Genomic DNA, 12738 nt, shown 5'->3' with positions numbered 1-12738 from the left:
TCTCTCTCACATTATCCTCTACCTTCCTCACATACCCCAGGTAAGAAGTGGAAGAAAACATGTTGCGTTCCCTCCTTTGTGCTGTTCGTCTTGACACTGGGATGCCTGATCACTGGTATGGCCCTGTTGGCCATCTTTAAGGTGGGTTAGAACAATGAACCGGGGACCCTACGTTTAAACACTGTGCATTCTAACCACTAGGTTGCCTGACACCCCAGTAATCATTTTCAATGCTTTTATTTCCTAGGTGGACCCTGAGAACTTGACAATAAATGCAGTTTTAATAGCCATGGCTAGTGTGGTGGGCCTGGCCATAGTGCTCAACTGTAGGACCTGGTGGCAGGTGGCAGACTCTGTCCTCAACTCCCAGAGGAAACGGCTGCACAGTGCTGCCAACAACTTGCATAAACTCAAGAGTGAAGGATTTATGAAGGTAGCCTGATACACTTAAGTCATTGTACCTAATCAAGTACAACATCCTGTTGTCATGGCTGAAGGGGAGTTCCATTTGCTTATAAAGTTATGAGCTTGTATTCCTAATCCAATTTTCCTTTCCCACATAAACATTGAAAATTAAATTGATTTGAGCCATTGGAGTTTTTTTGTCGCCTGTGTCACACCAGGTTTTAAAGCATGAAGTGGAGCTAATGTCAAAAATGGCCAAAACCATTGATGGCTTTACCCAGAACCAGACCCGCATGGCAGTCATCATCGACGGACTTGACGCCTGTGAACAGGACAAAGTGCTGCAGATGCTGGACACGGTGTGTGTTTGCAGATGATTCCATGCGTGGGCGCATTAATGATGATCGCAGCTTCTTCACGACTGATAACAAGATAATATGGGAGAAGGAATTACATTTTTCAACATCTGTCACTCAAGCAAATGTATAACCATGAGACACAGTTGTAGAGCAGTGCACACAGAGCCCACACATCTCCAGTGCTGTGCAGCCACCCTGGTGTTCACAGCTGCATCAGCTCGCCTCCAAGTTTAGATTCTTCCTCCTAGCCGCTGTAATAGAATTTCCTTTAGCCAAATGTTATTATTTGGTGAAGTAATCCCAGGGTAGATTGCTACCTCCTGTGCGCTAATGTAATCTTCTCATCTCTGCATGCACCTCCCAGTCACTGTGAACCATCTTCTGTTCAAAGAAATTCAAACACAGCAATTTGAAATCCATTCTTTTGTAGGTTACACAAATCAAACCAAAATCTTTTTTTTCTTCAGTCTGTGTACTTTTCCTACCAGACAATGTACATCAAAGAAACAGATCATGTGATGGTGCCTTACTTGACGGTGCCGTCAGCTGCTGTAGGGAATGGGGTTCGTCATCCTGTGGGGCGAGGCTGAGGGTGCTGGCCAGGGTTTAACAAACCATTTATGCATGTAGCACAAATCGATGTCCTGTGACACTTGGACAATGTCCCTTAGTTAGTAGAGTGGAAATCCCCGACACCATGTGCTGCAGATAGTCAGCTCTCACAGGGGTCATTAAATTTAAGCACTACAGCTGACTGTTGCCTCTAGCTGTCCTGTTGTTGATTTATTAGATTGTAAACTTACCCATTTTAACATTCAAGTAAGAGACACTCCACAGAGGGATCTGCTGTGTTAAAACCTATGTTTCTCACATGACTGAACCAAATGAGTTTCATTGCAAACAGCAGTGCAACAGGCTGATATCATATCAAAAACATTATCTTATGGGGAAAAAAAGATGTTCTTTCACACTAACTTGTGGTTCCTTTCTCATTCCAGGTGAGAGTACTCTTCTCCAAGGGTCCTTTTATCTCCATCTTTGCCAGCGATCCCCATATTATCATTAAAGCTATCAATCAGAACCTCAACAGTGTGCTCAGAGATTCCAACATCAATGGACACGACTACATGAGGAACATCGTTCACCTGCCAGTATTCCTCAACAGCAGAGGCCTCAGTACAGCCAAAAAGCTCTGCATGGCCCCCACCAATGGAGAGCCATTACCTGTTGAGGGTATATATAACTTATTGTACTGTATTCACACATATGGAGAATTGCACACAATTTTGGGCCATTTTTGCTTCGAAGATATAGTTCTGTTTGAATAGATCTAATATTTTATTGTTTTATATTTATCTCTTCATCCATCTGTCTCCAGGAAGGCATGAAGACATCGACAGGAAGATGTCTCAGACCAGCATGGGCCAAGACCAGGCCAAGCTTGGCAGCAAGAACACCCTAAACCGCAGGGTAACAGCTATTCAAGCCTGGTTTATTTGTGGAGGCCAAAATCACAAACCGTGTTTGGCCCACATCAGTGGTTCCCAACTCCACCCAAGCTATATAACTTAAGAAGACAAGAATGGAGTGCCTCGGTTCTTCCTTGTCAAAAGACCTTGAGAGAGCAAACAAGTCCAAGAGTAGGATTATAGAATATCCAAATTAGATATATCGAGCGCTGTTCATTGTACTTATCACATCTAAATAGACACAGTTCCCACCCCACCCTAACCCATAACAACCAAATCAAAGCCAACAATAATAACAAATTGCAGAGAAGCTTTTGATACAAAATTAAAATGAAACAGATGTATTGTTTATAGAACGAGGTTGAAGAAATTTTTTTCCCCCAGCGCACTTATTCCCACAACACTCATGTCTTATCCGGAAATATCATAAAGCTGGAAATGAATGCTTGATCTCCTGTCATTAATCAAATAAAATTAAAATGCAGTTACGTCAACACAACTTTAATAGAAAACATTGGATTAGGGTTAGGGATTCTGCCTTAGAAACCCTCACTGCTCTCGCTTTGTCGAAACGAGTGTGAGGGGGTGGGGGGGCAGTACAGGCGTGGTGTTGGCAGCCAGGTAGTACAGAGGACAGAAGGAGACACACAGAGACGAAAAGAGAGAGGTGCTCGGTGTGCGGCCAAGGTTCCTGGTGTAATTGATGTAATGACTGTTTATCCTTCCTGCTGCGTTGCCACAGCCTAATGACAAGGCCTACCAGCAGTGGGTCCCTGTGACAAAACGCTGGCACCAGGTCTGCTGGCAGGAGGCTAAGTGACTCTGCTGCTGTCGCTGATGCCTTCCTCCACCCCCTGCGAGACCATCCCGCTACCCCTCCTTCCTTCCCGCCTCCTTCTCTTGTTTGTTTGTTTGACATTTGTTTGTACCCTGGGTTTATCTAGTACCCTCAATTATTGGTGCTAGCTCTTTTATTATGGGGTTGCAAGCTCTTTTTATTTGCCCTCCGCCACTAGCTAGCTCTTGGCAGGAGAGCCCACTTTCTACAAGTGGAGATTAAAATGAGGGCAGGAGGGGAAAATGAATTAGTGGCTCTCCATTCTCATGTGGCTTCTCAAGTTGTGGATGACATTAGGAGTATTGCTACCATCTTTTTTCCACTTATTGGAATCAAATGAATCCCCATTCATAAGAAAAACTCAGCTTTCTGTATTTCTAAATAAATAAAGGAACCACACTCTCAAAGTATAACCAATTTTGCCAGCAAGCAGAAAAGGAACCAGTAGAAATAAGCATATACAAAAACAATAATCTCAGTTGACCAATAAAATATATAAATTAAATTAGACACACAGGGCTGTCTGTATCATAGACCTTTTCAGTTCTCACTGAGTGGTGGCCATATGTTTCATCTCTCAGAGAAAGAGGTCATGAGACTGGCGTTACGACTTCAAAGTCAACCAAAAGCCTCGCCTTGGCTTATGACCATGGCAGCTGTCTGATATCATCACAGATGTTCTCCGGTAGATCTGTGTCAACAGCTTGCCTGTGTGTCATGACTGTTCAGCTTTGGACAGTCTCTCTTTGATTTTTATTTGCAGTCACAGGGAGTTATATGTTTCTTCATGAAGACATGGATGATATAGAAGGGAAGAGAGAATAAGCTGATCATTAGAGTGACAACATGAAAGAATTTTTTTTTATTGGTTTCACTCCATACCCCATTCATGCAGACCTTTGCTGGGTTATCTTTACAGTACAGTAACTGCTCTAATGCTGCTGAAAAAAGTTGTGCTACTATTGACATGCTAAAATAAAATAATTTCATTTTGAATGAAAGTAAAATAATCCATCAATGCATCATTGGGTTCCATGCAAGTACATTCAAACATGGATCGGATGCATGGGAAGTCAAGAATATGAGAACATGAGGCTCTATCGACATGGATACATGGATCCCTCAATCTGTTCAAGCACAAGGTTTTACAATGACATGGCCTGAGATCACATGGTGACCCTTAAATGTCTGCTCTCCTGTCTCATGATGCACCGCTTGCAGCAATGATGATGCGCAAGTAATTAAAATCTCAAGAAGGGTCAAGAGTAATTCTGTACTTTTGTTTCACTTTGTTTCAATTTGTCTTTGGAGAGATCTGATTTTTAAGACTTCCCTGTATGGTATATGGCTGTTAAATGTCTCCTGTGGCTGTCTTGGTTTTATATCCATGACTGTAAAAACAGTTCCTGCTCTTCGTTTCCCACTTATATACTGCTTGTATTGGCACTGTGACGGGATTTACATTACAAAATTGCAATAAAAATGCAATTCTGTTTCTTTCCAAAATTCAGATTTTTCGGCATCACGTCCTGTCACTTGTCATGATTTGATGATACAAGGTGACAATAAAAAGAACAAATGAAACCGTAGCTTTAGAAACATATTAATCTTGCCAAGCCAGCCGGAGACTTGACAATCCAGAACATGTTAAGTTTCCGGTTCTATGCTAATTTGAGTTTTGTCTTTGTACTCTTGCTCTGTTAAGGACACATACCGGCGTCGGCAGATGCAGAGGACCGTCACCAGACAGATGTCCTTTGACCTGACTAAGCTGCTGGTGACTGAGGACTGGTTCAGCGACATCAGCCCACAGACCATGAGGAGACTGCTCAACATTGTTTCCATCACAGGTAAAGAATAAACCATATTCTGCTCCAGCACCACCGTCATCTCATAATACTCACAAATCACATTTTGTCTGTACAGCAACATCAAAGTTATTTAATTTTAACTTCAGTCAGCCATTGGGAAAATACTGCTTGGGATGGAGGAAGGGGAAAACCCATAAACAGAGACCAGTTGGGGTTAACATGTGGTTGCAGAGGCCGTACATTTAACCAGGCATTTTAATAAAGAGTGCATTTTGCTTGAAAGTTTAAGCAGGCATTAATTAAAAATTTTATTTCCATTTTCAATAAACACATTGCAGCAAGTTATGATTTATAAAAGAAATGATGGACACAAATTGGTTAAAATATTGATAACAGATTCTACAAGAGTAACAGAACCAAACAGCTACTACAATATATTATACATATCAGATATACTGTAAATATATCAAATTCTCGCAGGATGTGGAAGTAGGTCATGTAACAACAACCTGTGACATTTCTCTGTGATTCAACCTTGCAACAGTTATAAGCCCACTTCTCTATCCTTAATGCCACAACTTTGGACAGATTATTTCATCGACAGAGATGATGAGAGGAGGATGCCCAATCCTGAGAGGTTTGTTTTCTCTGGTAGACTGGGAGGAAGAGCAGACCAGTGATCTTTAATGCCCACTAATCCTCTGCGCCATTGTTGTCAGGTCGTCTGTTGCGGGCCAATCAGATCATCTTCAACTGGGACCGGCTGGCATCATGGATCAACCTGACTGAAGAGTGGCCTTACAGGACATCGTGGATCATCCTGTTTTTGGAAGAGACTGATGGAGTGTCTGACCAGGTTCCTCTCAAGACCATCTACGAAAGGTACACACAGATACACAATCACCCCTTTCTAAATTGCTTATTTGATCTACAAGCTGTACAGGCTTCCTCAATACACCTGCAAAGTTTCTTCCTTTGTTTCATTCTTTTATGTATTTCCATCACTCTCTTTCTAATTTGGGACATGATATTAGCAGACAGATGAAATGGTCAAAGGAGATTAGCTTTTGGGCCCAGCATCGTCGAGTTGCTTGTGTGTGCTGGTGTTACTGAAGAGATCAAAAAGCCAGAACATAATTTTAACAGTTGGAGTCAATAAATAATCATATTTCTTGATGTTCTCTCCTCAAAATAGTGATATAAGTAACTTTGACCAGCAGGTGGCAGTAGAGGATTTTGTTTTCCGTGTGGGCTACATCAGTCCACAGTTTCGGTCCACACTCTGCCCGTGGCTGAGTGTGCCACACTAATTGGCAACTGACAGATTTTGTAATTGATCATAATGCACAAGGCAAATGATGACTATTATTGTCTGGACTTCTCCAGATTCATAAAGGGACACATTTCCTTAAAACTGGACAAGAGACGGTCGACACTCGGGCTCCTTTGAGCCGTCGTTGAGCAGTGAGAGAAGCATTTTTGTATCTCTCTCTGTGTGTATATGCAGTATGACTGCTCATGCCTTTGTATGTGTGTGGTCACGGATGCTTTTAGGCGCACTCACCGCAGACAAGAGGAGCAGACCGACATAGGCTGAGTCGCAGGGTTTGGGTGCTGTTGTGCATCAGTCGCTGGCCTTTAAAGGTTGCACTCTGTCACAATACACTAGTGCCTACAACTCCCGCGGCAGTGAAGTGTCACAGACCGTTACTGTCACCCAGTCAGCCAGTTAGATTCAGCAGACAACCCTCCCTCCCCCATCTCCAAGGCAAACCACTGCCTCATTAGACTAGGTTTTTGCTGTTTGCTTTTCAAAGGACAATAGACATTACCTACCACCCTTTTTTATGTATTATTACAAGGGATGTGTACAGTATGAGGGGAGGACAAGGTATTAGATGTGAAGAAAGGCTGTAACTCGATCATTTTGCTGGATATGATGATGTCAGCCTTTTATAATTGTTAATGTTGGTGGAAAAATATCAGTACATAGTGCAAAACGTCAGTACACTTCTCTGTTGTATATGTTTAGAATGTTTAAGTATAGTGGACACCCCAGAGGAAATGTTTTACCACAATTATTATGGAAAATAAAACTGGGAGAAATAATTGCACATTAGGACAGCCATGAAATTCTGCAATGTTTCTACATTGAAAGGCCTGGATTCAAGTGCCTTTACAACGGCACAGATTGGAACTCACACTGTTCATTAGACTTAATATAGCCATCATCTTGTTTTTTGACCAAAGGTCCTGTCATTCTTTATCTTCCTTCTCACTGGCTATCTTTCCAAATGGCTGCTCTGTTCTGCAGTGGCTGTCGGAGAAGTGGCCTTAATGATGATGACAGGAAGCCTCAAACAGGCTAAACACAACGCCTTGCCTAGAGGCCTTATCTCTTGCACTAATCTGCCACTGATAAGACTCAGGCCTCTGTCTGTGTTTCTTTTTCCGTCTGTCTACTCTTTTCTTCCTCTTTCTTATGATCTGAGGCTCTTTAGGTCCGTTTTTTTTTGTTCAGGATGAGATATTCTATCTTTTTCCCTTAGCAATGGATGGGCACTTGACTGGCCTCTCAGAACCTCAGGCCCCTTCTCCCACCTGTCTGTCTTCTTGAGAAATGGATAGCCACTTCTCTTTGCTTTCCGTTTCAGCACTCTATATGAATACGCACATGCACAGCACATGTGCACACACTCTCATCACATCTTATTTCGTAACCGAAATTTGACCCATGGACCATTTCCCTTATCATATTTACAGTTGGCATCTTTTTTTAGTAAATTCTGTGCGCTTTGTTTAGCGTGCAAACATGCGTTCGAGTTGTTGTGCTCAACCATTTTTATGCAGTGAAACTGCACATCCCCTGAGCGTTACTAAGTGAATATATTAGTGGTGAAGTGAACGTGGGGGTGAGTCAGCCCCTTATAGGTCAACTGTCGCCCTGCATCTCAGTCACAAGGCAGCATGCGCTTCCTCTCCTCTTTGTAAGGCTTTCTACAGCTCAGCAGGCCACAGTACACAGAGCATGAGAAATATTACATTTTGTCAAATCTGTACTAAATCTAGATAAACTGTACAGCTAAGGTAAGTCTAAAAATATGTTTTCTGTTTCCATCTTCATCTCTATAAAGGTAAAAATAAAATGCAGGTTGGATCCTTGCCTTTTTAAATTTGGCTCAGTGTCAAGAGAGGGTCTCAGTTTAGACTGTCTGCCCTATCTAGCATTCTAACGTGAAACTAAATTAACCCATACACTACTTAACCATGGGGGAATATTGCATGAGTAACCCAGAGTGCCTCTCAGTGATGAATGTGACAGCTCCTCTCTGTGGCATGTACCTGCACTCCTAGAAAACAGAGAAAAAAATAGAAACACTCGCCCACCTTCCCTCATATCTCACACAAACACACATGCTTTCAAAACGGCTAAAAGCTGCTTTTAGCAACTTGCCTGGCAATAACAAGCGTCCATGAAGGGCTGTGAAGTGTCATTGTAGGACACGGCGTGAAGAGAAATGTGTAGCGCTAATTCCTGTAGCGGGGACTGGGCTGGGTACAGCCTTCCTAATCTGATGGAGAATGTGTAATCGGTTAATAACCTCAGCGATTTCTATCATTAACGGTAAGAACGGGAGCTGCCCAGACTAATGCAAGGTAGCAGGGGGAAAGAACTGTGTAACAAAGATGGCACTGTCTGTAGGAGATGTTGGCTCAAAGCAATCAAGTATACACAGACACATGCGCACACACACACGCACACACAAAGCAGCTAACTAAATTGCTTGTCTCACTAGTTCTGCAGGGAAAACAACACATTACACCTCGAGCAGTGAGCCAGCATCATGGCCTCCCCAGCACACTGACAGAAACAGAACAAAAAAACGTTTTGGATGGACGCTCATAATTTGTAGCCGTCAAATTAACCACCCTAAAATCGAATGCTGTTTTTTTTGATCACTTGCAAATTGAATTTGGAGCCTGCGGCCTTGTGACTATCTTTATTTTCTTTCTTTATTTATTTATTTATTGAGCACATTTTTTAAACCCACATTACGAAGTACTTCACACAAGGCAACTTCATAAAACAAATTAAACCAGCAAAAGGGCAGTCACTAAAATCAAGAAATGCGCTCAGATAAAAGTATGTTTTTAAGAAGAGGTTTAAAAGAGGTCACTGATTCTGCTGACCTGATTTCCTCAGGCAGCTTTATCATTTCTTCCTTCTCAGTATCGTCTCCTCTCAGGAGTCAGTCGTTCCTTGTTTTAGTTGCCATTAGATTCTTAATGACTGCGGCTAACTTAGCTCCTGCTTCATGGTTATTGCTTTAAAGCAGCTCTGCCATTTCCAAAGACTGTTAATGGGCGTTTGTATTTTTTATTTCCTTGATGTTGTTTAGTCATTACATTACATTTAGCCATTTAGTGGAATCTTTTCAGTTGAGTGATTTCAAGTGACTGAGCAAGTACAGGTTCTGGATATTTTCGGCGCCGTGGCCACCATTTTCGTAGCTTCCTCACACCCTGCACGCTGCGATTAGCCGGGGGCTACACACCCACTGCCCAAAGGCTAACACCCGGAAAAGTCCCAAACACAGCAAAATAATGCCTTCTGCAGATACAGACACCGCCACACACTCCTAGTGGGTCAGAAGTGATGATTGAGAGGGATTGTTTTTAGTAAGAGTCTATACATTGTTTTTTAGTAAAATCCTACTCTTTCGCAATTTAAGTCAGTTTTCCAAGCAATAATGTACTGGTTTCACCTTCATTTCATTGTTTTCTGTGATGGTAAACTGAATATCTAGGGGTTTTAGACTCTTGTTTGGACAAAAAAGGCTATATGAAGATGTCAGCTTGAATTCTTGGAAATTGTAATGGGCATTTTCCCTTGTTTTCTAAAATGATTAATCGACTAATTGAGATCTCAGCTCCTGTATCTCCGGACAAACCTTCAAGGACTTATAAAGGACTGTAGTCTGTAGGCAACAATGTTAGTTAATGTCTGTAATTGTTAGTTTTAGATTTTCTTTGACAGTGGTGATTTGTTTGAAAGTGAAATAGTTCTGTGTTTTGGTTGAAGGGTTAGCATATTTGGACCTCATGATGTATGGGGGTGGGCCCCTCAGAGAGTTTATTCCTGGACGCCCAGATCCCGTTTTCAGCTCTAGATAAAAGTGTCACTGGTCCACTGAGCAGGTTCCTGCACTGCTCTGACATCTGGTGCCCTGTCTGTGCCAGGATGCCCCCGCCGCACTCAGGAGTGTGTTTCTGGCGCTGCACCTGAATCCTCTGTTGATTACAAACACCCACACATACATACACACACACAATATTGCACAACATACACTTATAAACACACTTAGACACACACACACATTCACAAATTGTGGTAAATTGGATGCATGTTGTAACTGAAACGAGCACACATTCAAACACTATTTGCAACTACAAGCATTTGGGATTGTACATTTGCATGCACGCACCTCTGATCACACATAAAACTGGTGAGTGTGCTACACATGCAACACACACACCTCTCACACCAGTGCAGGAACATATGCCACCCCCAACTCCTCTGAGAATCAGTGTAATTAATCAGGCCCTGAGATGCAGGCTGTGTTCAAACACAAACATGCATTATGCACGCACACACACACACACATGCGTTCACATAGTGCAGGAAGCAGAACACTGCAGAGAAATTGTTGCCAGGTAAAATTGTAGTGTTCAGAAGTGCTTTTTGTGGCAGTGTTACTGTGTTTGCCAGTATCTGTGTGTAAAACAAATCTCGATGCACTTTATGCTTTTACTTTTTATGCCACAGCTTGTGAACAATAAACTATTCCTCTCATCCCTTTATCCTCTCTACACTTCTTTTATGTCACCCTGACCCTGCATTCATACACCAAACAATCCTCCCTCTCAGAGACGTGACTAGAGCCAAGCACTTCTCGGACACTTCAAAACTTTATTATTATTATTATTTTTTTTTTTTCACTATTCGCACTTTGAATGAATATGTAACCAGGCAATTCAGTCTTAATTAGAGAGACTCTTATCCCAAGTACTGAAACATTAAGATGACGCTCTCTTCATTCAGGATTACTTTAATTGGCACAATTATTGTAATTTGGTTGCAATTATGTGCCGGGATAAAAGTGCTGTTCCAAAGCTCACGCGGGTGATTCCCTTTATGTGGAATCCTTTAATAAGCTCTTAAATATCTTGCTGCAAAAAAAATAGGCAAGATCCTATTCTTTTCTTGATGATGAATACTTTTGAACCCTTCCTGCCCTCAAATGAAAAGTCTTTATTCTTTGCCACGCTGCTTATTGTTAATGTGAATTCCTGTCACATTTACTACAGATTCTATCATCTACATTACGGCAAATGCTCAAAAAAAAATTTTTCTCTCTGTATGTGTCCTCCACTTTGGGAGCCCATTGTCCCATTCCAGTGAAAGACGAAGTAAAACTGGTAATGCCATTGCTCATTGCCCTGCCATTTGCCAAGAGGCTTGAAGATGTGTGTGAATTTATAAAGGCATGGTGTGAAGCCACCTATGTCTCAGTAGAGCTCTGGCTCCATTGCTGATAGGACACTGCCATTGATTCTTCACACCAGCATGCTGACAGATCACCTGACTGACTAGAAGACAAAGACAGACAGAGACAAAAAAAGAAAGTATGGCAGGTGTGAGATAAAGATGGAAAAGGGACAGAGTTGGGATTTGAGGAGAAAAGGCATTAAAAAGAGAGTCCAGTCTCAGGAGGTAAAACGAGGTAAAGGAATCAAAATGTGTGAATACTGTAGAGGATCAGAACAGATACCAGCAGCATTACTGCTAGATGGGTTTGCCATTGGTGTGTTCACGTCTCGGGTGTATTGAAAGCCTCAGGTGATGCTGCTGCTCAAAGTGAGATAGTCCAGGTGGTGGACACACACAGATTCATGCACATGTCCCTTGGGTCCCACATGGCTGTTTATACGGTGAAACTGGTCCTCTGCTGATTCCATTTGAGGGGGTGTGTGTGTGTGTCGGCCCGGTCTGCATTGTTGTTACTCCATCCCTCAGGTGTTTGGCGGTGGTGACTCAGGCATGAATCAGCTGCAGGCAGCCAACTCCACCACCACCACTCAACCCCCGCTGAGCTGCTCAAAATGTAAAAAGAAACACACAAAAACACCATGGCAGCCACAGCCAGTGTGTACAGGTGACACAGGAGGAGGTGTGTGTGTATGTGCAAGTGAGCGTCTGATTGTGTATGCGTCTCGGTGTATTTGTGTGCGGAGGCTACGACGTGAGGAAGGAAAGCACGTCATGCAGCATTCTTTGTTAGAAAATCCTTAAAGCCCTTTTCATTTCTGCCTGTAAGCCGAAGTTGAAGGATTAGTCTAATTGGGCTGAAACAAGAGAGCTGCTCTGTTCCCTTTTTTTACAAAGCATAAAGGATCATTTCAAATGCAATAAAAGCCTCTTGCTACACCTTTGAGTGGCCTCTACTCTTTAGTCCATCAGTGACGACAGGGTTGGATTTAACATTTAAATGTGACACTGAGATGGAGGGAAAGGAGTGAAGGGCTGAGAAGCAGACATCATCCTGAGACTCTGGTGTTTCTGGGGTGCTGAGCATTATTGCTGGTCTCTCTCCTGCTCTGCTGTCTCTCTGCGCTCACGGTGGGTTGGGTGGGGAGTGGGGCTGATTATAAATAGCACGCTGGGTTGCAAGAGGGTCAGCGCTGACCTTTAAGTGGACAACGAGATTTGCCACTCTGCCACCGTGGGAGCCACCGGCCCACTTGATACACACGTATGTGCGCGCACACACACACACACACACACACACACACAC

The 12738-nt window shown here is 42.7% G+C and overlaps 1 protein-coding gene across 1 annotated transcript in view; it reads left to right on the top strand.

Annotated features, from left to right (window-relative positions):
• kidins220a (kinase D-interacting substrate 220a) overlaps positions 1 to 12738 on the top strand; it is a 47863-nt gene that overhangs the window by 14918 nt on the left and 20207 nt on the right. Inside the window, exons 17-23 of the mRNA XM_046061810.1 lie at positions 41 to 141; positions 248 to 433; positions 624 to 764; positions 1763 to 1997; positions 2143 to 2234; positions 4777 to 4921; positions 5602 to 5764. Of these exons, the coding sequence (XP_045917766.1) occupies positions 41 to 141; positions 248 to 433; positions 624 to 764; positions 1763 to 1997; positions 2143 to 2234; positions 4777 to 4921; positions 5602 to 5764 (1063 nt within the window). The remainder of the gene's footprint in view (positions 1 to 40; positions 142 to 247; positions 434 to 623; positions 765 to 1762; positions 1998 to 2142; positions 2235 to 4776; positions 4922 to 5601; positions 5765 to 12738) is intronic.

Source organism: Micropterus dolomieu, linkage group LG11, assembly GCF_021292245.1.
Source record: "Micropterus dolomieu isolate WLL.071019.BEF.003 ecotype Adirondacks linkage group LG11, ASM2129224v1, whole genome shotgun sequence".
NCBI lineage: Eukaryota > Metazoa > Chordata > Actinopteri > Centrarchiformes > Centrarchidae > Micropterus > Micropterus dolomieu.
This window is presented reverse-complemented; position numbering and strand designations above follow the sequence as displayed.